Source organism: Metopolophium dirhodum, chromosome 8, assembly GCF_019925205.1.
Source record: "Metopolophium dirhodum isolate CAU chromosome 8, ASM1992520v1, whole genome shotgun sequence".
NCBI lineage: Eukaryota > Metazoa > Arthropoda > Insecta > Hemiptera > Aphididae > Metopolophium > Metopolophium dirhodum.
The window spans coordinates 17,638,795-17,663,477 of record NC_083567.1 but is presented as its reverse complement, the minus strand read 5'-3'; the positions used below and the strand labels follow the sequence as shown (position 1 = coordinate 17,663,477).

Sequence of the window (24,683 nt, the reverse complement as noted above, 5' to 3'; positions counted from 1 at the left end):
CAGTAAACTGTAGGCAGGGCCGTCCCGAAAGACAAATCATGGGGGGGCTTGATTCATTAATTTGCCAACTCAAAAAAAAAAATTTTCTCGCTCCGCTCGAATTATAATTATTATTATTAATTTATTAACATACATCTCAATAACTCATAAACATAGGCATACTTATTATACACTATTCAATACCTATTTATTGCTCTTCACCAGTACATAGTCACTACCTAGTCAAATTAATTTTTGGATATTGGTCAGCATTACCAAAAGTAGGTACCTACACAAGATTAGGTAAAATAAAAACTTAAAACATACAATTTTATGAGTATTTAATCACTAATAATAAATTAATAATTATGCATGTATCACAATAAATAATAATATATACAATTTTTAAAATTGAATTCTTCTTTGTTTTATATTGAACCACTGAGTTGCTATTTTACTTACATCAACTGTATCTAAAATATCTTTTTCAATACTTAACAGCATTAGGGAATCTAATCTATTGTCTGTCATTGTAGATCTTAAATGATTTTTTATCAGTTTAAGTTTGCTAAATGTCCGTTCATTAGTAGCTACACTTACCGGTGCAGTTAATGCTAATCGACAAATATTATTAGCTAATGGTAGGATATGTTTAACTTCTTCACATTTTTCAATCATACTGAGAAAATTTGTTGTCATAGTTAAACTCAAATCTTTGCATATTTCTTTTAATATTTCCAATTCAGTTTGAATGGCATCAATATCCTTGCACTTTGCAAAATCACTGTTAGGAGGAAATATTAACAAAGCATTTTGTATATTTTCAATGCTCATATTTTCATTCTTGAATGGAAATGAGAATATTTTATACAGTGGCATTATTGTATCAATAAATACTTTTAAATTGTCTTTAGATAAATTAATAAGTGTAGACAGTATACATTTGAACTCTTTTTTATAAAATATATGAAAAGTTAAATCAGCTTGAGTACCAGCATTTTCGTCCAACCAAGTGGGCTGTTTTCTTGTACGGTGATGAACTTTGAAATCAGATTTTGAATCTATACCAAGATTTGCTGCGAACAAGGTTGCGCTGTCAATCAGATCATTTATTCTTTCTGAATCTGAATTAATATCTTCTAAATTTTTAATTGTAGCCTCTATTAAAACAGCAGCATCAATTACACATAAACTTTTTGTTTCTAATGTCTCGGTTAGTGATTTCAATTTATACATTATATTTTTCATAAATACCAAGGAGACAATGAAGTCAAATGAATGCATCTTTTTATTAATGCCAAATGCTTTTGTCCTAGTATTTCTATCGAATATCTCAGGATGTGAACAAATATATTGTAAAGTGTTACATATAGCTTCATATGAAGCCCAAACAGCTTTAATGGACTCTGCACGGGCTGTCCATCTTGTTTTGGATAAGTTTCTTAGTTGTAATGTATTATCAACATTGTTCATTTGCTTATTCAATACACTATACCTTTTATTACTAGCTGAAAAAAATACATAAAGGTTTTCCAAGTTATCAATCATATCTGACACAATTAAACTAGAATTACATGCATGTTCCAAAAATGTGTTCATCCGATGCGCTTGACATGGAATATAAAAAACACTATGACCAACTAGTTCTGAAAGTTTAGCTTGTGTACCGTTAAACTGCCCAGACATGTTACTAGCATAATCATATGACTGAAATACCAAATTATCTGTTCCTAAAGAATGTTTAGTTAAAATTTCAATAATCTGTTTAGCTGTTCCTAAGCCAGTTTTGTCTACTCCTTCAGCTATTTCTAAAAGCCTTTCAATTGCTTTTCCATTGTTATTAACATAACGCAAACAAACTGCCAATTGATCCTTATGAGAATTATCGGGGGTTGTATCAGCCATGACTGAAAATAGGCTTGCTTCCTGGACTTCTTTCACAATAATTCTTCTTACTTCATTACTTAGAATATCAATAAACTCATTTTGCGAACGGGGGCTTAAATATGTGACATTGTAAGATCTTGATGATTTTTCATTTATCCAACGGTTCATTAAGGGATTGTGCCTAGAGATAAGTTGAACCATTTGATTAAAATTACCGCTAGATTCGTCACCATCTCCACGAAAAGACAACCCTTGCCTACACAATGTCCGTGCTATATCAAATAAAATTATAATTATTTGTTTATTAAATTCTTTTTCTTGTACTAGTTTGATGGATTCTTGTCTTTTTGATCTATTCATAATAATGTCAATATGATTTGACTCTTTCATAAAGCTGCGGTAATCATTTAAAGCTGCTTTGTGTGATAAAGAATTAAAATGCTGTTCCAACTTGCCTAATTTTGCTTTTCCTCGACTTTTCATTTTTTGCCATGTATTAACACCTTGCTTTACCCATGCTTCATTTGAAAACTGTCTTCCTAACCCTTTTGGAAATAATGAGCACACAAAACAATATGCTGAATCAGTAATCAAACTATACTCTAGCATAGGATATTCTTTTAACCAAATAGGATTAAAACTTTTTTGTTTTGATGGATCAATATCACTGTTGATTGGATATTTTAAAAGTTTAGGTTGGTGTGGACCCAATGATAAAAGATATTGCCTTTGTGAAGAAGAAGTAATATCACACCGCCGCCCTGGATCATGTTCAACAAAATAATTTGGTTTAGAAACTGATTGTATATGGTCAGACGGATCTGATAAGTTGTCTAATACTACTTTGGCATTTTTTAAAAAACATTCTGATTTCAATTTTATTCTATTAATCACTTGTTGACTTTCTAACATAAACATAATTGGATTTGGCAATGTGTCTTCTTTCAATTTTGACAGCAAAGTATTACACTCATTTAAATTTGATACTAAGTCTTCCATTTGGCCAGCACATAACAACCATGATATTTCTTCAGAATTTTCATCAATATTATGTTCAATAACTTGTTGAAAATTCTAAAATATATATATATATATATATATAATATACCAATACTATTAAGTATTAATAAAAGTAGTACCTATTATTATATTTTATATGAAATAAACTAAATTTGAATACATTTTAATATAATTTTAAAAAAACGTTGGTTATGCTCATTTAGCAGTTACTAGTCCTAAAACTTTTTTGATTTTTGTTCATTCATAACACTTCTACAATATATTTAAACAAAAATATATTTTGGTATTTTTATGCATTGTGAATGGGCATTATGCATTATTAGATATAAATGTAAAATTATAAATAATAAATCCATTACTAATTACCTAACAATTTATTTAATTATTAAAATTTTAAAAATTTTAAATTTAATTATTAAAATAATAAGTACCTACCTCAGATTTAGAATCAACATTATCTTTTTGAACAGTAGAGTCCGATTTATCTTTAGATAGTTTTTCATCATTATTATTAATGACTGATGAGTTTGAAGAGTCATTTTTCTAAAATAAAGTACAACAAATTAAAATACGTAATTAGGATTTATCAGATATATTTTTATGAAAATGGTTTTTTTTTATGAATTTTTAGTTCAAAAAAAGCAAATCTTTTTAGTATTTAAGCTATAAATTATAATATTATTATATTATTTTATACTTGTATGCAATATGAATGGTCAATGGATATTAGATATAAATATACAATCATAATATTATATGATGTAATAATAGTAATAAATAATAATTAATAATATTTATAATGTATAGGTATGTCCAATGTTCATTTTATACCAATTAATGATCAATTTGATTTGTTTAAATATCAATAACAATATTAACAATACCTCAGATTTAGAATCAACATTATCTTTTTGAACAGTAGAGTCTGATTTTTCTTTAGATAGTTTTTCAACATCATTATAACTGACTGATGAGCTTGAACACTCATTTTCCTAACATAAAAAATAAAATAAATTAAAATAATTTGTATTTAATACGATATATTTTTGTTATAATGATTTTATGAACGTTTAATACAACACAAGCTTACCAGTTACTGAGTTAACTATTAAATATTAACGATAAATCATAATAATATATAATATACTAATAAAAGTACTTAGGTTCATTTTTTTCAAGGCATACCTAATTATAAATATTTATTACAAAAAATATCAAGTATAATAAACGACTTACCGGTATCATTACCCGTTTATTCAAATTCCATGTAGCTGCTGCACTTTCGAACGGATTTTTTGGTGCACCAACATGTTTAATATTTACTCGTTTTCCACGATGTAATTTTTCCTCGTGGTTTTTTTTGAAATCGTCATTAAATTGACTGCCACATTCTAAACATTCAACTTTAACACGTTTTCTTTTTCTTTTATTATTAACTTCACTCATTTTTGTTGAACAAAAGAAAATATAAATAATAAATATTAAATTATTAAATATGTTTATGCGCAGAGGGCCAGTGACAGAGTGTGGTTAACATGTATTGTGATTTTGATTATGATTACTGATTAGGGTAATATAATTAAAAATACGCTGCAAATAGTATACACGTTGTTATAAATAAAATTATCTGTATAAATAACATGTACATATTTTTATACAAACTATACGGGCATACGGCTATATAGTAATATATACTAACAAAGACACAGACCGTTGACGACGGTGACGTCCGATACCGGCTCAATAATACATACCCAATCTATTTTTATCACGCTTTATCGCTAATGAAAGTATTAGTATTATTCTTATAACATATTCTTCATACGTTAAAAATAATAATTTAATATTAATATATTAATATCATTAATAGAAAATAATGATTTTTTTTGAATTTTTGTTTCTGTCAAATAAAATATTAATAATAATATTTTAATATATTATTATTAAATGTCGTTAAATTGCCGACTCGGTACCTCAATATCAAATGTGCCGACTGACCAAGCCGTGGGGGGGTGTGACACCCCCCCACACCCCCCCCCTAGGGACGGCACTGAGTCTGTAGGTAGATTTAACTGCTGTCTATAGCTAAATAGGAAACACTATAATTTGGTTTGAGGAGCAGAATGAGAATGTAATAATCTTTATTCTAATAGTGATGGATTCATGGATTCTCCAACAATATGACAACTTACCAGTTACCACTTCTAATAATTATTGTAATATGTATCCTAAATTTCTAACAAAATTTTCGAATATTATTAGTTTTTTTAAAATTGATGTCGATAAGTAAGCTTGAAAATGTAATATAATGCTCCTAATATATTGTTCCAATAGCAGTTACAAAATATAAAAAATTCATTCATTTTTTTTTTTATACATTTAAGTTTGAGTTTCGACAAAATACGTAAAAATCAGGTAAATTTGCAAATTATTTTTTTAGTTTTTTTTTTCTATAAATGTCGATAAAATGTTATTTGTTGGGTCAAAAAGATTGAAAATGTAATACAAGGCTCCTGACATATTGTTACAAATTACAATAGCAGTTGAAAACTATTAAAAATACATAGACACGTTTTTTTTTTATAATCATCTAAAATTCAAATGTTGACAACATTTATCAAATTTGAAATGTACAAATTATTTTGTAGTAAAAAATGTATGAAATGTTCAACTTTTATAACTAAGATTTGAATATTTAAAATAAGGTTGCACATAATTAGTTAAATCTGTAACTAAATAATCTAAAAATATATATTATATTATAATATATACAATTATTTTTTATAGATATTTTAAGTTCAAATTTGGACGAAATTACATAATAAATGACCAAGAATAATGATTTTAGTTATTTTATATTAGTATAGGTAAACGTTATTAATAATAAGTAATAATAATATATATATATAATATAATATATCCTAAACTAACAAACCGTCTCCGCTCAGAATCGTTTTTTGTATACAATGATATTATATCATTGAATTCAAATTTAATACTATTCATTACAGTGACGAGTGACCCACTGTACCTACAGGCGCTACAGCAGAGCAACAACTACTTACCCGCTTTTTTGGAATAAATTTTAATATTTTATTTTAACGAACCTATAGTTGTTTCGCATCTACATAATTAATTATAGGTAAAACTTTTAACGCTTGATAATTGATAGTATACTTGTCCAAATTTCTTAAATTGTAAGATACAAGTAAAACTTTTGAAATCACAAATTATTTTTCTTAATTTTTTATTTGCTACTAATTTTATATAGCCTTTTAATTTAAGATATTTTACATATTACACGTTTACACCTAAATATTTAATTTTTAAATAATTTTACAAAAGTTTGCATGAGCATATTATATTTTGATTTAAATACACATTATCGTCATTATCGACCTGACTTACTTGGTAAATTAGAATTAGTGATACTGGTACAAAGACTATATACGTTTTTACCAAGTTCATTATAAAAAAATTATTATCTCAGATATAATGAAGTGTGTAATTTTTTTTACCAAATTAATAGTGAATTAAATTTAGAACGGTCTGAGGCGTCATTAATTATAATCCAGTACCGGCAGTACTTATATTTTTTAGATTCATTTTAGAATAAATTTGAATTACAACCATACCTATACAATAATGATCCATGAAAAAATTAAGACATTATCCAATAAAATTCCATATTTGTATCTAGGAATCTTTCTCTTGATATTTTTTCATTATTTGGAAGTATATTTGAGAATCGGCATTTATTGCCATATGAATTTATGGGGTCGGAGCCGGTGCGTTTTTTGGTACAAAAACATGTCTTACAGGAAACACTCTCCACGCCTTGTAGAATAGTCGGATTTCGTTAATTTTTTTTTTTTATTTAAAAGTACAGAACATTTTGTAGGTCGGATCAAAGCCTGATGTTGACAATTGTAATTATAGAAGCTGGAATATGCATTTGAATAATGCGCAATATTTGTTATTTTTCAAACGTATTTTTCTTCTATTATTTAAAGTAAAATAAATATTCGAGCTTTTACCAGCAAAAACTTCTCATCTTTCAGATAAAAAAAAAAAATTACCAAAATCCGACGTATCAACGAAGCATGAGAGTTTTTCCTGTAAAAGCATTTTTGTTCATCAAAATAATGCTTCGACAATAATTTATAGCCATCGAAGTATACCACTGACTTGTGCATGTATGTGCGTAAATATCTTTATCTGAGCTTGTAATTAAAGCTCACTCACACAGTCACACTAATATTGATTTACATAGTTCTCACATGCATGCATATTCCGCGTGAGGTCGATACAACATGTGAATTGAATTGCCTAAATTTTACTCCTTAATAAATGACCGGCACCAACACCCTTAATAAAGTCTAAATCAAAAAACCGTATTCACAACTCTTCTTTAAAATCGTGTATCAGGATGTTCAAAGAAAAATTGGTTTCTATAAATCAATGCCGATTATCGCATTAATTAGGTATCTAAATTTATAAATATAAGTTACATAATCGTCATAATTATCTATATGTTATAATATTAATCTGTAATTTAATAATTTGTGCATTATATAATATCTTAGTAATAAAATAAAATATAAAAAATAATAAAATTTTTTTCTTTTGGCTTCCGCCAGTGTTTTTTGTGAAACAAAAGTGAAAGTGTAAATCCTGTGTTAAATTCTTTAAAATCGTGTATCAGGATGTTCAAAGAAAAATTGGTTTCTATAAATCAATGCCGATTATCGCATTAATTAGGTATCTAAATTTATAAATATAAGTTACATAATCGTCATAATTATCTATATGTTATAATATTAATCTGTAATTTAATAATTTGTGCATTATATAATATCTTAGTAATAAAATAAAATATAAAAAATAATAAAATTTTTTTCTTTTGGCTTCCGCCAGTGTTTTTTGTGAAACAAAAGTGAAAGTGTCACCCTGATTCACAATAAGCTATACCTACGCTTGTGGTTTGTCTCGGTATAACAGTATAGTATAGACACGTTTAAAATAATAAGTATAACAGTATACTACGCTATTATTAGAATGAAAATACCAAGGTAATCAAAGCAAAGTTTAAAAAGTATCTTTGTGGTAATAGGTTTATAGAATTCTTCGTCATTGAGTAAGTATAATATAGATGTACTCGATAATGGATTTTGTGTTACGCATTTAGCAATATCCTTAATACCTATAAAATACCAAATAAAAAAAATTAAAATTGTTAATAATTAATAAATAGAATACATTTAAATAATTATATTAATAGCATGTACCTAAATTATATTTAAAAAAAAAATAATAACTTTTATATATCCAGCTGTTGAACAACTTGTGTGCCATTCCAACCATAAAAATGCACGCTCTTATTTAAATAATAGTTTCTACACTTTATAAAAATGTGACAATAAAATAGTTTTTAAATTTGCCTCAGAAAAATGACACAAAATCAATTCGTTAAAAAAACTTTTTGAACGAAAATGTTATGATCCCGTAATGTATATTCTTACATAATTAAATGACTAATTGGTTAAATAAATAATTTCGTTAAAACACCCCCCACCTTGGCCAATTGTAACAAAAAGTAAACAAAATGTACTAAATGTTATCAGAAAAACGATTTAAAAATATACTTATATAATGAGGTATTAAAAAAATCTGAAAAGTTTGATATCAATATAAAAGTCCCTAGTTAGCAAACAATCAAGAGCATAGAACAAATGCGATAACAGACTAGGCTAACTCATACTATAGAGACCCTTTATTTATTCCTTTTTTGGATAGTTTTAATCAACAATTGAATGGCAGACAAATAGCACACAAATCAATTCTGAGTAATTTACTTTGTTAAATAAAAGGGTTGCATGCAAAAACCGCACACTTTTGATTTCGACCACAAAAACTAAAAATGTCGATAGACAAAAACCCCACACTTTATCGGTCATGGTATAACTAAACTTATAAGTTATAGTGGGTTAAGATCACACACTATTTTGTGTGCTAAAAGATAAAAAGATACTATACAATAATCATGCTTACACGTTTTAAAACAAAAAAACAAATTAGTAAATACATAATAGTAATATTTTAGATTTTTAATTAAATTATATTTATTTTTAGGAGCACTTGTTTAAATCTTGTTTGTATAATATTGTACATAATATACATTATAAAGTAGGTATTGTAAAGACCTTTTTGGAGTTAAAATCATAAGTATACGGTTTTTGGATACAACAATTTTAAATTTTTATGTGGTTTTAACCTATTGAAAGTGTGCGGTTTTGGTCTGTATTTTATCGTGAGTGTGCAGTTTTAGGAGTCAACGAATAAAAAATAAAGATAATAGTGATGAATTTTTCAAAGCACTTTTGAAAACTACGTAGTTGACATTAAAGCTGATGAGTGATGACTATTCTACTTTGGAAAAAAATTTGCATTATGGAAAGAACAAATAACAACCAAACCTATACAAAATGTTCTAACTTGGTATGAAAACATATTATATTCTTTAATATACAGACTTTTAATTATGTTAGCTTCTTTACCAGTTACTACTGCAACTAGTGTAAGATCATTTTCGACCCTTAGGTGGTTGAAAACATATTTGAGGAATATAATAAGTGAAATACGACTTAATGGGTTAACATAATATTATACTGAACATTCACCGTGACTTGGAAGTATCTGTTGGAGAAGTTATAGACAATATGGCTAGAAAGAATCGTCGCATTAGACTGATATGAATACTATTGTTTAGTGTTTACCTACTATTTGCATTGAATCGTGGACATTTACCCCCGATTGTTTTCGATATAGTATGACATTTCCTCCCATATAGGTATTTTTGATGTGGACATTTTCCACCCATTTTTTTTTAAAGTTTATTATTGACTAATAATATTTTATTTAAAAAAAATAAAAATAATACTTCATATTATTAAATAATAAATAATATTGTATTATTAAAATTAATATTATTAGTCAATAATAAACTTTAAAAAAAAATGGGTGGAAAATGTCCACATCAAAAATATATAAGGAGGAAATGTTCTACTAGACCGAAAACAGTCCGGGAGGGAAATGTCCATTTACCATTTTGCATTATAATTATTTATGAAAAAAGTAAAACAATTTATTTTAAATAAATATTTGGAGGTTAAACGCATATTGAAATTTATAAAAACAATTTGTGGCTACATTGTATATAGTAAGTGTAAAATCCTTCACAAGTCAAATTTTATTACAAGAAAAAAACACCCCCCTAAAAAAAATCCTGGTTTCACTGTAATAATAATGGTAAATAGCTAATACCATTGATTATCAACTTCAATATTTTTTCTGGTAGGAAACTAAATATAGCTGGTAGGTACTTTGAGAAGTAAATTAGTAATAGGTAATTAAAAATGTTCAGTACTTTTTAAAAAACTAGAGAAAAAAGTTTTCACAAAAACCAGTATTTTATTGTAAATTAAAAACAAATAATCGTAAAGATATTTATAACTTGTACCTAATGTTTCTTTTAGCATTTTACATAGGTAGACCAACTTATGAGGAATCTTGTATTACATTTTCAAATCTTAAATATAAATAGAAAATTTTTTTATCAATTTCTAGCTCAAAATATTTTTCATATATATAAACATTTGAACTTTAAATCCTTATAAAAAAAATTGTGACTGGATTTTTAATATTATTCAAATTTCATTGTAACAATATATTAGGAGTCTTGTATTAAATTTTCAAGATTTTTTACCCGACAAATTAAATATTATTGACATTCATAGAAATAAAAACTAAAAAAAATTGAAACTGAAAATGTCCGTAAACGGGTCGAAACAAATCAAAATTTTATCGTTTATAGAAAATGCTAATTTATTTAAATAATTTCATATATCAACGGTCATTTGTTTTAAAGTTACACCAAAAACCAAAATCGATTTTGTCGAAAACCGATTTAGCGTGAAAATCCCAGGTTTTCCTTAATTTTTTTTTTTAAATTAATAAATAGCACATCTAGACACCTCTACTCTAGGATGGCCGCCACTGCCTACATAATAGTATAATTTTTTAACTATATTGACATTTTTAATCAATTGTTTTCTTCTGTAATTGTCGATAAAAAAGATTTTGATCGGTCAAAAACTTTGAAAATTTAATACAAGGTTCCTCTTAAATTTAGGCTAGGTTAAATTTATAATCACTACCCGTATATCCGGTCTCTTAAGTATTACGTAAAGATTGATAAAATTAATCGATTTTTGATTACTAATAGGTATCGTTATTATAATAAGTATGTACCTACATAATTTTACATACGAACTATATAATAATATATTGTATTTCAGTATATCAAACAATTCAACTTATAAGCCAAAATTCAACACAAATGACTTAGACTTATCGAGAAATTCTAATTATCTAGAAAATTAATCGCACATATTGTAATATGTTCCAACATTGAAATGCGGGGGGCATGGGATTCTTTGGAATTATCGAAAATTCCACTTATAGAAGTTCCACTGTATATATAATTATATAAAAATATAATTTACCAAGCTTTGCGATTAAGATCTAGTCATTTCACGTTTATGTGTTCTAAGGTTTTAACCGAATTGACCTATTCATTTTTATTCTTGTTTTCTCTCCATTCACTATAATATTTAAAAATTTAAATTAATTTAAATTCAAATTAGCTACTTAATAATTATATAATGGAATTCGTCACGACTGAAGGCTATAGATCAAACAGTAAAATTGTACATTGTAACAATGGGTATTTTTACAAAATAAAATGTACAAGAACAAATTCTAAATCATTGCAATGTATACAAACAGACTGTTCTGCAACCGGTATTTATGCTAAATTTTATTATATTTAAAACATTTTTTTAGTGAATTAGATAGGTAATAAATTATTATTCATCCACTTATCCACCTTTTTTTTTATAATGATTGTAACTATAGCCACTAAGTCATTTTTTCAACTAAAAGTAATTTTTTTATTAAGTCTGAAAGTCCCCTTGTTTCATTAAGTCACCTTAAGTCACTTTTTTAAAAATGGTTGACAGTTTTCTTAAAATCCGCGTATTTTGTAATTTTGTACAAATCTATACAATAAAATCAAGATATTGATAAAATAAGTTATATAATATGAATACTAAACTGATAATGTTAATATTTTGGTAATCGGAAAAAAAAAGTCCCGGTAAAAGTCCTGGTAAAAAAAGTCCCACACTAGAAAAAAAGTCAAAAAAATATTTTACCGAGGTGATAATCTTATTTAGGACACGTTTTTTTACTCGTTTCCTATCCGTTGACAATTTCATACAATTGATATTTTAAATAAATAATGACGTAAAATTTAAATATTGATGTTAATATTTATATAATGGAATTCGTCACGACTGAAGGCTTCATTTCAAATAGTAAAATTGTCCACGTTAGCAATGGATATTTTTACAAAGTTAAATGTACTAGAACCGTTCTACATTTTTAAAACAGACTGTCCTGCAACTGGTAATTATTTTAATGAACTAGGACGAAATCAAGTTCACAACTTGAATTAGGAGGTTAGAGTATTTACATAGGCGCAAATAGGGGGGGAGGGTCTGGAGGTGCTTCGCCCCCCTTGAAATTTCTGTAGCCCCCAAAAACTAATGATTTCACTACTATAATTCAAAAGTATCATAAGAGTTTATAAGTAGAGACCTGATCTACAGCCCCCCCCTAAATTTCAAACACTATTTACGCCTACGAGTATTCAGCATATTATTTTGTTATTTTAAAAGGACTGCAGTGTAATAGCCAATATCTAGGTATCTGTTTCACTCTCTGGAGTTGAAAAATACACTAGGAATATTTAGTACTACCTATATATGATAATTGTAATGTAATATTTTTTTTAAATAATTTAATTTACATTAAAATAGTTGGTTTTAATAAATTCAATTTGAAAAAAATGAAAGAGTCTACAGGCACCTAATTTAAATAGTAAATACACTCACCAATTGTAATTATTAAAATAGGTTTCTAATGTAATAAATATGATAATTTCTGTGGAAAAGTCTTGCACATTGACTTACAAATAGCTGTATTACCAATTTCTTAAAGGTCTCATCGTGGAAAATTTATTGTATGAGAAACGTACTCACACTACACATGGCCCTGACATGAACTATTTAGCCCTAGTGACTTTAAAGCAGAGTATTTTACGAAGGTGCGTGGAAGAATGTACTCCACTTCGGGTGATTTATGAAGAAGAGACATCAAGGTAGGTAGTAATTTTGTCTTTTCGTTTAACAATTATGAAGTGGCAGAAGCAGTACTTTTACTTTTAAAAAAATGTTGCACATATTTATTGTTTTTTTTTTTATCTTACACATCAACTGTTTAGAACACAAGGGTTAGAACATCACCTAGGGTATACTTCTCTTTTGAGAACTATGGAGAGAACTAGAGCTGCAGCACAACCACAAATACCACGAGATCTTATGGAATACGCAGGTAATCTGGTAGATGCTCGATACGTTCATTTATTCAAAACTGCTAATGGACGAGAAATGTTCAGAGGGTTCGTCATGGGTCCTCCTGACGCTGGATCAGCAGTCGTTTTCATATCTCCATCCCTGGAAAAGTAATTAATTTTAACTATCAAGAACACAATGTTAGAATATAAATCTACTCCTCGGTATATTCAACATGTATCTTAATTTAAACAATTTTTAGCCTATTGACTTCTGCTCGAGAACTTCATATAGATGCCACATTTAAAAGCAGGCCCCTTGTTCCACAAACAGAACAACTGTTGATAATTATGGCCATGTACATGGACCAGGTAAACTTTGTTTAAACGTTAATACATATACCTAATGCTATATTTTAATACATTATACCAATTTTTTATAAACTAAATACCTAACTATTTTATTTATTTTAACAGGCATTTCCCGTTGCATACGCATTAATGACCCGAAAAACTCAAATGGCGTACACAAGTGTATTGGACCATATTAAGACTTGTGTTCCGGGGATTAGTGCAAGTAACATTGTCACTGACTACGAAGTAGGGTTGAGCAATGCGTTGACCAACGTTTTTTCCAGAGTCAGATTACAGAAATGCTGGTTCCATATGGCCCAAGTATGATTTCCTAAAAAATGTAACAATTTTAATTCTGTAAGATAAAATTTAGATACTTTGATTTGTGGAATTGTGCAGTTTAATGATTAAATAATATTAAAATTAAAACAAGTTTCTTAAACACTTTATTTTATATAAATAGGCACTCGAAAAGAATGCAAGAGACTTTGGCATACGGAGACAAGTATACAGGACTGACAATGCACTGCATACTATGTTTCGTATGTCAAAAGCTCTTGCACTTTTGCCGGCAAACATGATAATTGAAGGCTTCGAAGTGGTGGTCAACGAGGCAAGGCTTTCTCCAAATACTGAGGTTGCAGAAAGATACATTACATATTTTAGAAATCAGTGGATGGAACGTGAGTTATTCTAAAAGAATTAGTTTTACTTACCTATAATTTTATTTTTAAAATTTGTTTAATAATTAAAACTGTTTAAATAGGTAGTACATATGAGATTATTAAGATAATTAGTTACATTTTACACTTACGAATAGAATTTCAAAATTCAATTTTTATAATAGACATATATTTTACAGATAGTAAACATTTCAATTTTCATATTTCAATAATAAATTATGATAAAAATTGAGTTTTAATATCTATTTAGTCACAATTTATTCTTTTAATGAACCCTTATAAATTAATGAATATATTGAGATTACTAAGTATCTAATTTTAAAAGTTAAATCATAAGTAATTCAATAAAAATAAATCGTAACTTTGTTTTTTCTGTAAGTTTAAGTGTTCATATTCAGTCAAACCAGTTACAGATTTTTTTTTAACAAAATTACAAAAATTAAACAAAGTTTATAACCCTACCTTAAGTAGTCTTTATCCATAATAATATTAATTAACATTAGGGGTTGGACCGGAAACCTTTTGTGTACATGGCATGCCAAGGAGAACTAACAACGACCAGGAGATATTTCACCGCCATTTAAACACTATCATGAATAGTCCACGTCCTGGTATTTGGCATTTTACCAGTAAGTTAAATTTAATATCACTAAAATAATGAAATCAACATATTTACATTAATAAAAGTTATATTTTAATATTTTATATGTATAATCATTATTTTGATTACTCCAAAAAAATATTTTCAATCTAAAAAATGTATTTGTTTTTATAAATACGTTAGTTTTTAAAAAGTCTTGGTAAATTTTTGTAACTTTAAACTTTTTATATAACTTATCTGGTAGATGCAATTGACAATAACCACACTGTTTTTTAAAATATTATGATTATGTTGAATAATGTACTTTATTCTTCCTTAATTGTTGAATATTTTTCCAAACCAGTTGGAAGTCATATACATACTCTTCATCCACTCTAGTTTCTAACTAATGCAATAAATTATAATACTTCAATGAATAATATCAATAGAAACATTAGTCAAAATTGAACAAGAATATGGCACAAGATATGAAAGGATGCAAAGCAGACCAGCTCTAAGAGCCCGGCGTCGAGCTTATGTTCAAATCGATAAAAAAATCAGCGAAGCCACTGAACGGTTGGCCCAGGGCAGGATTTCTGTTAAAGAATTTCTCCTCTACACTGGGCATTTGGCTTATGATGCAGGTATGAAATATACATTTAAAATAAATAAAAAATAATTAGTTATCTTCAAGTGACTGTAAATAAAAGAAATCATTTTGCTTAACATACAATATTTACATTAAAAAATTGTATTTCTAGAACGAAGGCGTGGAGTGGGGAACGTAGGAATTGTTCCACCCCAAATCGTGGAAACTATTGAAGGTTAATAAAAAAATAACTAAAATATTCACAGTGCAATGTTCACAATGACAATATGCAATTATCTAATTATTATTTTGTTTAAATAACATTTCAGAACAAATTCCTACTGTAAATGTGGAAGACAACGTTGTTGGAGGTTTGATTTTTATCAAATTTAAAATATTTGAACTCAAAATAATACCATTTAAGTACTTACAAATATATGTTCAATTGTGAACTATAGGAATAAAAAGACTTGGTGTTCAAATATAAAACCAACCACATAGGTACCTATCTTGTGATTTTCATTTCATTGTACAACCTAGAATCTAGGTGACAAATTAGTTTTACTGCTGCTAAACGCACAAATAGGAAGAAGGAATTTGGAGGCCAAGCTACCACCATCAATTTGAACAGCCCTCCGAAATATTTTCTAGATTTTTTTTAAGCTTCTTTAATATTATAATAGTAGGACTTTTCAAGCTTCAGCCTCACCAAATCTCAAGCGCTATTTGTGCCTATACTATCTACCCAAACCGAATTTATTTTAATAAATATTTTTGAATGTTATTCAAATAAAATTTTTCCGACCATTCTAAGTGCACTAAAAAAAAAAAATGCGAAATATTCACAAATATGCTAAGAATTGCTCAAATATGCACATGGCCCCCCCGTGAAAATACGTCAAATGCCTACCTATTCCTATTACGAGCATTGTATATTAATTTGTTGTATTAAATGTTTTGGATGGCAGATGTTACTTAAATAATAAAATAAAAAATATAATTAAAAAATACTTCACTGGTAACCTAATTACCCACACAAATTGCATCTATCCAAATTAGTATTATTAACATAAAAACTGTAGGTATAAAGACATAAGTGTTCATAAACGGTTGCTAATTTTATACTTATAGTCTCTCTAATATTATGTATTGAAGTCATTATTATATTATTATTATGTAGGTATAGTTATTAGTTTTATTAAATGTTTGGTTTAAAGAGATTTAGTTTCATGTGGAATTTTATTTTTACCATTACCTAATGATTTTTTTTTATAAATTAGATGTTTTATAAGCAAATATAGATTAAACTCAATTTTGCATTAGGTTTTGATAGACAAAATGAATTAAGAGAATTGATTTTACAACAACAAAATCGCATAAGGGAGATGGCAGAAGAACAGGATAATGCATTAAATATTTTTAACGGTAACCATACCATAATTATTAATTTAAATGTTATTTATTTACTAACCTATTTTTTAAGTACCTGTATTTTATTATAATCTAGATGAACCTGATTTTGTATTAGCAGAGGATGATGATCCGGTGTTCATTGCTATGGCGGAAATTGAGGAACAGAGGAGGGCTCAAGACAGGGAAAACATCCCTCATGTTCCTCTCGATATCAATGGAGTTGAACCAAGACCCGCCGATTGCTGCGTTATTTGTTTAAGCAATGTCAACAGCCACGCATGCATTCCTTGTGGACACAAATGCTTGTGTAGAGATTGCTTGGGCAATTTAATCCACAACCGTTGCCCTATTTGTAACATCGAAACCACATTAATCGTACAAATATTTTAAAGTAGGTAACAACAATAAGGTATGGATGGTACCTAATAATTTAATAATAGAAAATATACATAAAGTAGATGCCGATAATAAACAAAATAGTAAACATACATATTATGTTGTTTGAATATTATGATGAAACTTAAAAAATAAGTACTACCTTAATACTTAAGCATTAAACATAATTTCAAATATATTATATAGTAAAATTAATTTCCACAGTAGTTTGTAAATAACAATAACATTAGTAAAATATAAAATATATTATTGCAAACTTAAAAGGTACTTAAAACTCACTTATAATAATAATATATTTCACTTTTCATTTTAGGGACTGACATTTTTATTTGAACGAATACTATAATACAAACGCATATTTTTCAAAATAAATCAAATTTATAATATTGATATTACCTGCATGTTTAAATTCAAAAAAGATTGTTATAATATTATTTTTTATTTAGTATGTATTCATAAGATTGAATATACATATATATATGTATATATTTTGTTATTTTGCAGGTATTGATTTTTCCAGGTTCAGAGAATTCCATGATGATTAAATAGATTTGTTTTTCATTAATTTTATTTTTTGTCATTATTTTTATTATATATTGAAATATAAGCTATAATTATAATATGTTATTATAAATTATAACTATAATTACTAATTATTTAAATCTTTGATAGTTTGATATGAAATTAAATATGTATAATATAGTTTCTATACAATTTTAAATATCGTAGATAATTACTTATTGAGTTATATAAAAACTGTAAATCACTACCCTAACAACTCAAATGTAGCTAAGGTAACATTAATTCTTACTTTTGATTATAATCTTTTTTTTAGTTAAATATTTTGCGACCAAGATTTTCTTTAAGCTAATACACTGTATTAATTATATGTATTCAATGTTATATAGTATTAAATAAAAATAAGTATGCTAATATATTTTGATGAACAAAAAGTGTAAGTAATATATAAAATATAAATTTATTTGTGTAATTATACTGTAGGTACAAATGTACAATCATAACTAATTTATTGATATCTTCAAAGTTGTTGTAAGCCGTAAGGTTTGAAGTTCTATATCTAGTTGTAAGTTGTTTATCAGTCGACAGTTCTGAGCTCATGATTATTTATTAATTTTATATCTATTGATAAGTACCTATAATATAGAAATGTAAAATAATTGACGAATATTAAGGTTTCATAAAATGAAATAATGTAGCTTAAAAATACATTTTAATTACATTAAAATATTAAATATTGTAATTAATTACTAATTAAGTTATATAAAAACTGTATAACATATTGCCCTAACTCAGGTAATACCTATGTTATGTTATTTTTTATTTGTTTATTGTAATTTTTTTTTTTTTTTTTTATAAATATTTTGTGACAAAGGTTTTGTTCAATTATTATATTATCAATTAAATGTTATTAACATTAGAGTTATTATTAAAACTAATATATTTTGACTTATATATTTAACTCTAATAAGTTGTTGTCAAACGAGTATTTTACTTTTTTTATAATAACACTTGGTTTTTGTATTAAGGACCTATATTTTTATCAGATAATATAACGGTATCATCTAATAATATCAACTAATAATATTTTTATTTACTGGCAAGTTGAATAAACCATTAATATATTAATATATACCTTTAGTAAATAACAATAATTGAAAGTAAATTTCTGATTGTTACAAATAGCTCATTAAGAGTCAAAATATTTTGAAAATTTTATGATGTATGGATAAAGATCATATAAACATTTGGTGAAATTTAAAGTACTTATATACTGTTACAAGTTTCTGTTACACCAAAAAAATAAAATATATATTACTAAAAGATTTAAATTTTCATAATTTTTTTTTTTTTGTTTAACCCGATCCCCTTTGAAAATTACTGAAAATGTCTTACTTTTTACCCTCCAAAGTATACTAACTAGATTCACTTTCTACCCGAAAAGTATACAGTACAAAATGTATTTTAATCGATGCGATATTAGTTTTTATAGATATTACTGCACCCCTGAAAGGTGTTTACAGACAAAAAAAAATAGTATTAAACACATCGGAAAATCATTGCTACATTCTTCGCTCCTTTCAGAATTTAGAAGTACTTACTTTCTGGTTTTAAACGTTTCGATTTATCGTTTTTTTTTATAATTTAGTTGGTGTTAATGTTGAAATATATCGAACATTATTTAATAATCATCAACAATAATTCGCAACTTGTAACTTGAAAATTTTGAAGTACTGAAGAAAATTATTAACGACGTGACTTGTGTCATTTATCCGTGAATCGTGAAAATGTGAAATTTTAAAACGTTATGCCATGGCCCATAAGATTTAAATTTTAATATCTATTATCTGATTAGTGGTTCAAATCAAGCGCCAAAAACTTAATTCATTTTGATAATTAATTTAAGTGATATTTTGTCGATATTTTATGACAATGTTACCGTATTTATACGGTTGGTAGTGTGGTATGATGGTTTTTTGTCGAATTACCTTTTGTCGTTATCAAGTGGCTTTATGGCGGGTGGTTATTTGTCGAGTGGCTGTTTGACGATTCAATAGTGTTCGATTTTCATTCGCAAATTTACAGTTGGTAGTGTGGTACGATGGTTTTTTGTCGGATGGCATTTTGTCGGATTTTGGTGATGGTGTTTTGTCGAATGGTTTTTTGTCGTTATCTCGTGGCCTTATGTCGGGTGGTTATTTGTCGGGTGGCTTTTTGGCGTGCTTCCATCTTAAAGACCGTATAATATGGATCTAGATGGCCCAAGGGGATTTAGTTGACAGGGGAACTAATTGACCCACGAGGATCTAGTTGACCACAGGGGATCTAGTTGACCACAGGGGATCTAGATAACCATGGGGATCTAGTAGGACGGGGATCTAGGTGATACGTCACCCAAACGCATAGTACTTTCTCTCTCGGACCTCGTCCACTGGTTTCTCTCTCTAAGCGCTGTCCATTTGTTTATATTATGTCTATGGTGTGCGCCCGGCAATTTAGTATATAGTATCTAAACTATCTATTATCTTGAATAAATAAATCGAATCTACAACTTACCAGTTACCAGTAGGTTTTTACTTTATAAGACAAACAGTAGATCATACACGGGATTTAAATTTTAAATATCATTAAATTTTGTTTCATTTTGACAGAAATTTGATTACGACACACGGACGACCACTTTGAACAGTTTTGGAATCCATTACTATTCTATTAGTTGTTATGCCATAGTTATTGGCTTCCAAAACTTGTATTAACATTGTAATTACTAAATAGGTAAATAGGTATATAATTATTTAGTTCATCGTTTTATAATAATAATTTACTGGTTTTTGCAACGAAATATTTTGAACAGCCTAAATAGTCAAATTTGTATTTCCAAAAAAGTTAAACCATGCCGACCTGGAACCAAATTCAAAGTCAATTAAGAAATCCGCAGAACCCTGTTGTATTCTTTGATATATCCGTTGGAAGAACGGTAAGTGTCTTTTTTGTTATGATTGCTGGGCATAATTTAAATAATATAACATTCAGCCATATAGGTAGTTATAATATATTTATAACTTTAACTTAAATTATTTACCTTTAATTTTTAAAGTCTGATATTCTATTCTTAAAACCCATCCCAATTATTAATTATGCAATTAAGGTCTGATGAAAACATGAGATAAATGGTCAAATTAATAAAAATCACATAGTCTGTGATTTCCATAAAATTCTAATTTTATAAAAGTTTTTTAGTAGGTATATTGATAAACCTACTGAATAGTAAATTTTAAGTGTTACTTTCAAATTAATAGATGTTTTTTACAGGAAATTGGTAGATTAATAATGGAATTGTATGCTGACATTGTGCCTAAAACTAGTGAAAATTTTCGTCAATTTTGTACTGGTGAACACAAAAAAGATGGAATTCCATTCGGGTATAAAGGATGTTGTTTTCACAGAATAATTAAGGATTTCATGATACAAGGTGGTGATTTTGTAAATGTAAGTTTCAATTTTTAAATAATAAATACTTCATTTGAATAAATCAATATTTTGTATAACAATTCTTAATTATTTAGGGTGATGGAACTGGGGTTATGAGTATATACGGAGCAGATACATTTTCAGATGAAAATTTTAAACTTAACCATGATGCACCTGGACTTTTATCAATGGTAAGTGTATTGTGTGTATTATAATTTTATATAAAATGTATAAATTATATTTTATATTCTCCGCAATAGGCAAACAGTGGTATAGATACCAACGGGTGTCAGTTTTTTATTACTTGTGCAAACTGCAACTTTTTGGATGGAAAACATGTGGTATTTGGTCGTGTCATTGATGGGTTGCTGGTAATGAGAAAAATTGAAAATGTTCCTACTGGTCCCAACAACAAACCAAAAATACCTATTGTTATATCACAGTGTGGACAGTTATAAAAGTTATGAATTGTACTTTTATATATATTTCATCTCATATTACATGATGTTTATTTGTATGAATGCATATTAAAAAATATATATATATTTCAAATTTATACTGTGAGAAATTTAGTAAATATTTTTGTAAAGTTTGACAAAAACTCATAACCCAAGTATTAAAGAGTCTGTGAAATAAGATGTTTAATTTTTTTGAATAGGTTCAATGGTTATCAATTGCATTGCAATGAGAATGAGAAACTTACATACACATAGTAAGAAATCAATAGATTCATAAGATTATTATAGGATGAAATAGGTAGTTAATGACCTGCATTTTTTTCCTTTTAATCGTATAAAATGTTTTCTTAACTAAAAATGTATTTCATGATTCCTTTAATCAGACTAATTGACTAATTTTGCATTTTTAGCTATAAACAAATTTTTTTTTTAGATTTTCAGATAATTTTCTCATGTTATAAGTCATTTTTTGTACAGTGCACGATTTAAGGTAGTACTATCTTGCAAGCATATTTTTGATTTTAAACAAAATTTATTTAAAGAAAAAATGTTAGTATTATTTTTGGGAGTTTTTGTTGGAACCAAATTTATTGCGGACCGATACAGATCTAAATAATTTCATATCTATTTTTTTACTGTAAATTAAACTTAAAATTTAAATGTTAACTAAATTTTGTTCACTTACATTCTTTAGGTCATTTTTTTTATATTTTTTAGGGTGTTAAAGCATTTTTTTGTAATTTTTGATACTTTTTAAGGTCATCAACATCCCACTCTACTTATAAGTCAATATAAGTAGAGATGTGAGTGGAGTAAATTTACCAGGTAATTTTTTACCGGTAAAAAAATTTACCGTAAATTTTACCAATTTTTTTTTACCGGTAAATTATTTTTTACCAAAAAAAAATGTTGTGTGACCTCTCTAATCAAATGAAATCGAAAACGCCTAGTCTAAATTGTAAAGAGATATATTTTTTATCAAATGTTAACAATACAATAATGAATAAAGTACTAATCACGGTTTAAGATGAATCTTAATATAGGTAATAAACAGGTTGGACCAAAGTAGGTAAACCGAAAAAGGAACTTCTGTGATATTATCATTTGTAATATTTATAATTTATATACTTGTTATTGTTTATATAGTTTGTTATATACTATAAAATCAATATTCTGCCACCCCTAATATATATTAGAACATTAAATATCAGTAGGTAATTAGGAAAGATTTTATAGGGAGATACCAAGAATGCAGATAATGTGATATTGATAATATACTATTATCAATACAAAAGTTAAGTCTAAATATAAATGTTTTGACTTAAAAAGAAATAAAGGTAATGTGAATTTTGATAGTTTAGTTTAGTTTAAATTATTTATTAATTGTAATATGAATAATTCAATATTCATATTTCATAAAATGTACTAATTACTAATGTCTAATACAGAACAATAGATATTTTAGATTCATTTTTTAAATTTTTTGTTAATTATTGTTATTATTAGAAAGAACTAGATTTAACAAGTAGGTATACAACATTAGTACCTAATACGAATCGTATTTAGTATTTACTAATGTCTAATAGTAAAAAATAACAATGGCTCTAAGATTTAGCTATTTTACCATTTTTACAACATTATTGGTAAATTTACCGTAAAATTTACCGGTAAATTTACCGATATTTTTTTTACGTAAATTCTCCATCTCTAAATATAAGTATATATATTATGGTTGTATATTACACATTATTTACGGTAATACAATTTTTCATTATATTATTAAACCAATAATTATACTTATATTTATATATAAATTAATGTATTATTCTTAATTTCCTATTGTATAATATAATATAAAAAATTCATTAATTTTATATTATTTGCCATTATTAATTTAAGAAAATTTAAAAAAAATAGAGAATAATATTTTGTGTATGACATAATAGCCAATAAGTATCAATTTGTCTAAATAGTAAATATAATATATTGACTCAAAACCCATTTAAAACTACATAATTATATTTTTAAAGTTGAATATAAAGTAAAATAATAATAAAATAAAAAATTGTGGCTTGGCGTGGCGCGTTGGCTGCTACTAGTCGCGGAATGGGACTGGGAGTAAGTAACGGCCACAGCTACTAGCTCCCGGATGGGTGATCACCCGGGTTCATAGTAGTTAAAAACCTTGCCCCACATACACGTGTTTGCTATCTACCGTAAGCTTAACAATCGTAAAAAAACAACCTACCATACCAACCTTACCACTACCACAGTTCATAACCCCTACAACAGCTAATGGCCTTAGTCGCCGGGCTTAAGTTTAATTAAAAAAAAAATAATAAATTATACAACCTACCTATATTATGTTAAATCTGTCAATTGAATGATAGTACACCTAATTATTCATTTAAGAAAATCACTCAGACCAGAAATTGATGTTTAACAGTAAAATAAAATAAAAGGTGAGCTAATGGGTGTGGCTCTGCCCTACAGTAGGTTACAAGCCTATAATATTACTAAGTATATTTGTTACTGCCCCAAACTGTGATGACAGACACAAAAAAAAAATGACATACATCATAGTAAAATCAATACATTTATCGGTCGGATAAGAATCTAAAATTATTATAGAAGTATGAAGATGAAAAATATTATAATATTCATCAATAAGTACATAAACCTGCACATCATAATTAAAACCCTGTATAAATAATTATAATTTATCACCAATTGCTTAGTATTTAAGATTCATTAATATGTATTTAATCTGTTTCTATATGTAGAATAGTTAAGAAACAGTTTTTATTGAGCCACTGTCAGACAAAACTTGTTTGTAATGTTTGTTATTCCCACCAAGTAA

The 24,683-nt window shown here is 27.0% G+C and overlaps 5 protein-coding genes and 1 long non-coding RNA gene across 7 annotated transcripts; 3 read left to right on the top strand and 3 right to left on the bottom strand.

Moving 5' to 3' along the window:
* Positions 1–161: 161 nt before the first annotated feature.
* On the bottom strand, positions 162–834 carry LOC132949934 (uncharacterized). Its single transcript, XM_061021062.1, has one exon. The coding sequence runs from the start codon at positions 811–813 to the stop codon at positions 385–387; it is 429 nt and encodes a 142-aa protein (XP_060877045.1). The 5' UTR covers positions 814–834; the 3' UTR covers positions 162–384.
* On the bottom strand, positions 818–2,865 carry LOC132951334 (uncharacterized). Its single transcript, XM_061023155.1, has 2 exons — positions 972–2,865; positions 818–822 (listed from the first exon to the last, which is right to left on the bottom strand). The coding sequence occupies exons 1-2, from the start codon at positions 2,863–2,865 to the stop codon at positions 818–820; spliced, it is 1,899 nt and encodes a 632-aa protein (XP_060879138.1).
* A 7,494-nt stretch (positions 2,866–10,359) lies between these two features.
* Positions 10,360–13,819, top strand: LOC132950681 (uncharacterized). The gene is made up of 3 exons (XM_061022213.1): positions 10,360–11,748; positions 13,009–13,168; positions 13,292–13,819. Exons 1-3 carry the CDS (start codon positions 11,610–11,612, stop codon positions 13,533–13,535), a joined length of 543 nt encoding a protein of 180 aa, XP_060878196.1. The 5' UTR covers positions 10,360–11,609; the 3' UTR covers positions 13,536–13,819.
* Positions 13,409–19,804, bottom strand: LOC132950682 (uncharacterized). Its single transcript, XR_009665231.1, has 4 exons — positions 19,496–19,804; positions 17,053–17,325; positions 13,813–14,045; positions 13,409–13,523 (listed from the first exon to the last, which is right to left on the bottom strand). It is a non-coding gene; the product is annotated as an uncharacterized LOC132950682 (long non-coding RNA).
* On the top strand, positions 14,929–17,963 carry LOC132950680 (uncharacterized). The gene is made up of 7 exons (XM_061022212.1): positions 14,929–15,026; positions 15,427–15,621; positions 15,739–15,801; positions 15,896–15,937; positions 16,890–16,991; positions 17,074–17,370; positions 17,880–17,963. The coding sequence occupies exons 1-6, from the start codon at positions 14,933–14,935 to the stop codon at positions 17,367–17,369; spliced, it is 792 nt and encodes a 263-aa protein (XP_060878195.1). The 5' UTR covers positions 14,929–14,932; the 3' UTR covers position 17,370; positions 17,880–17,963.
* A 498-nt stretch (positions 19,805–20,302) lies between the features above and the next one.
* LOC132950279 (peptidyl-prolyl cis-trans isomerase H) lies at positions 20,303–21,921 on the top strand. Of its 2 annotated transcripts, XM_061021637.1 has the most exons (6): positions 20,303–20,459; positions 20,546–20,669; positions 20,749–20,871; positions 21,207–21,383; positions 21,461–21,556; positions 21,626–21,921. In XM_061021637.1, the coding sequence occupies exons 3-6, from the start codon at positions 20,788–20,790 to the stop codon at positions 21,821–21,823; spliced, it is 555 nt and encodes a 184-aa protein (XP_060877620.1). In that variant the 5' UTR covers positions 20,303–20,459; positions 20,546–20,669; positions 20,749–20,787; the 3' UTR covers positions 21,824–21,921. The 2 variants fall into 2 exon arrangements, with proteins under 2 accessions (XP_060877620.1, XP_060877621.1); XM_061021638.1 differs by having other exon boundaries at positions 20,356–20,677.
* Positions 21,922–24,683: the final 2,762 nt, after the last annotated feature.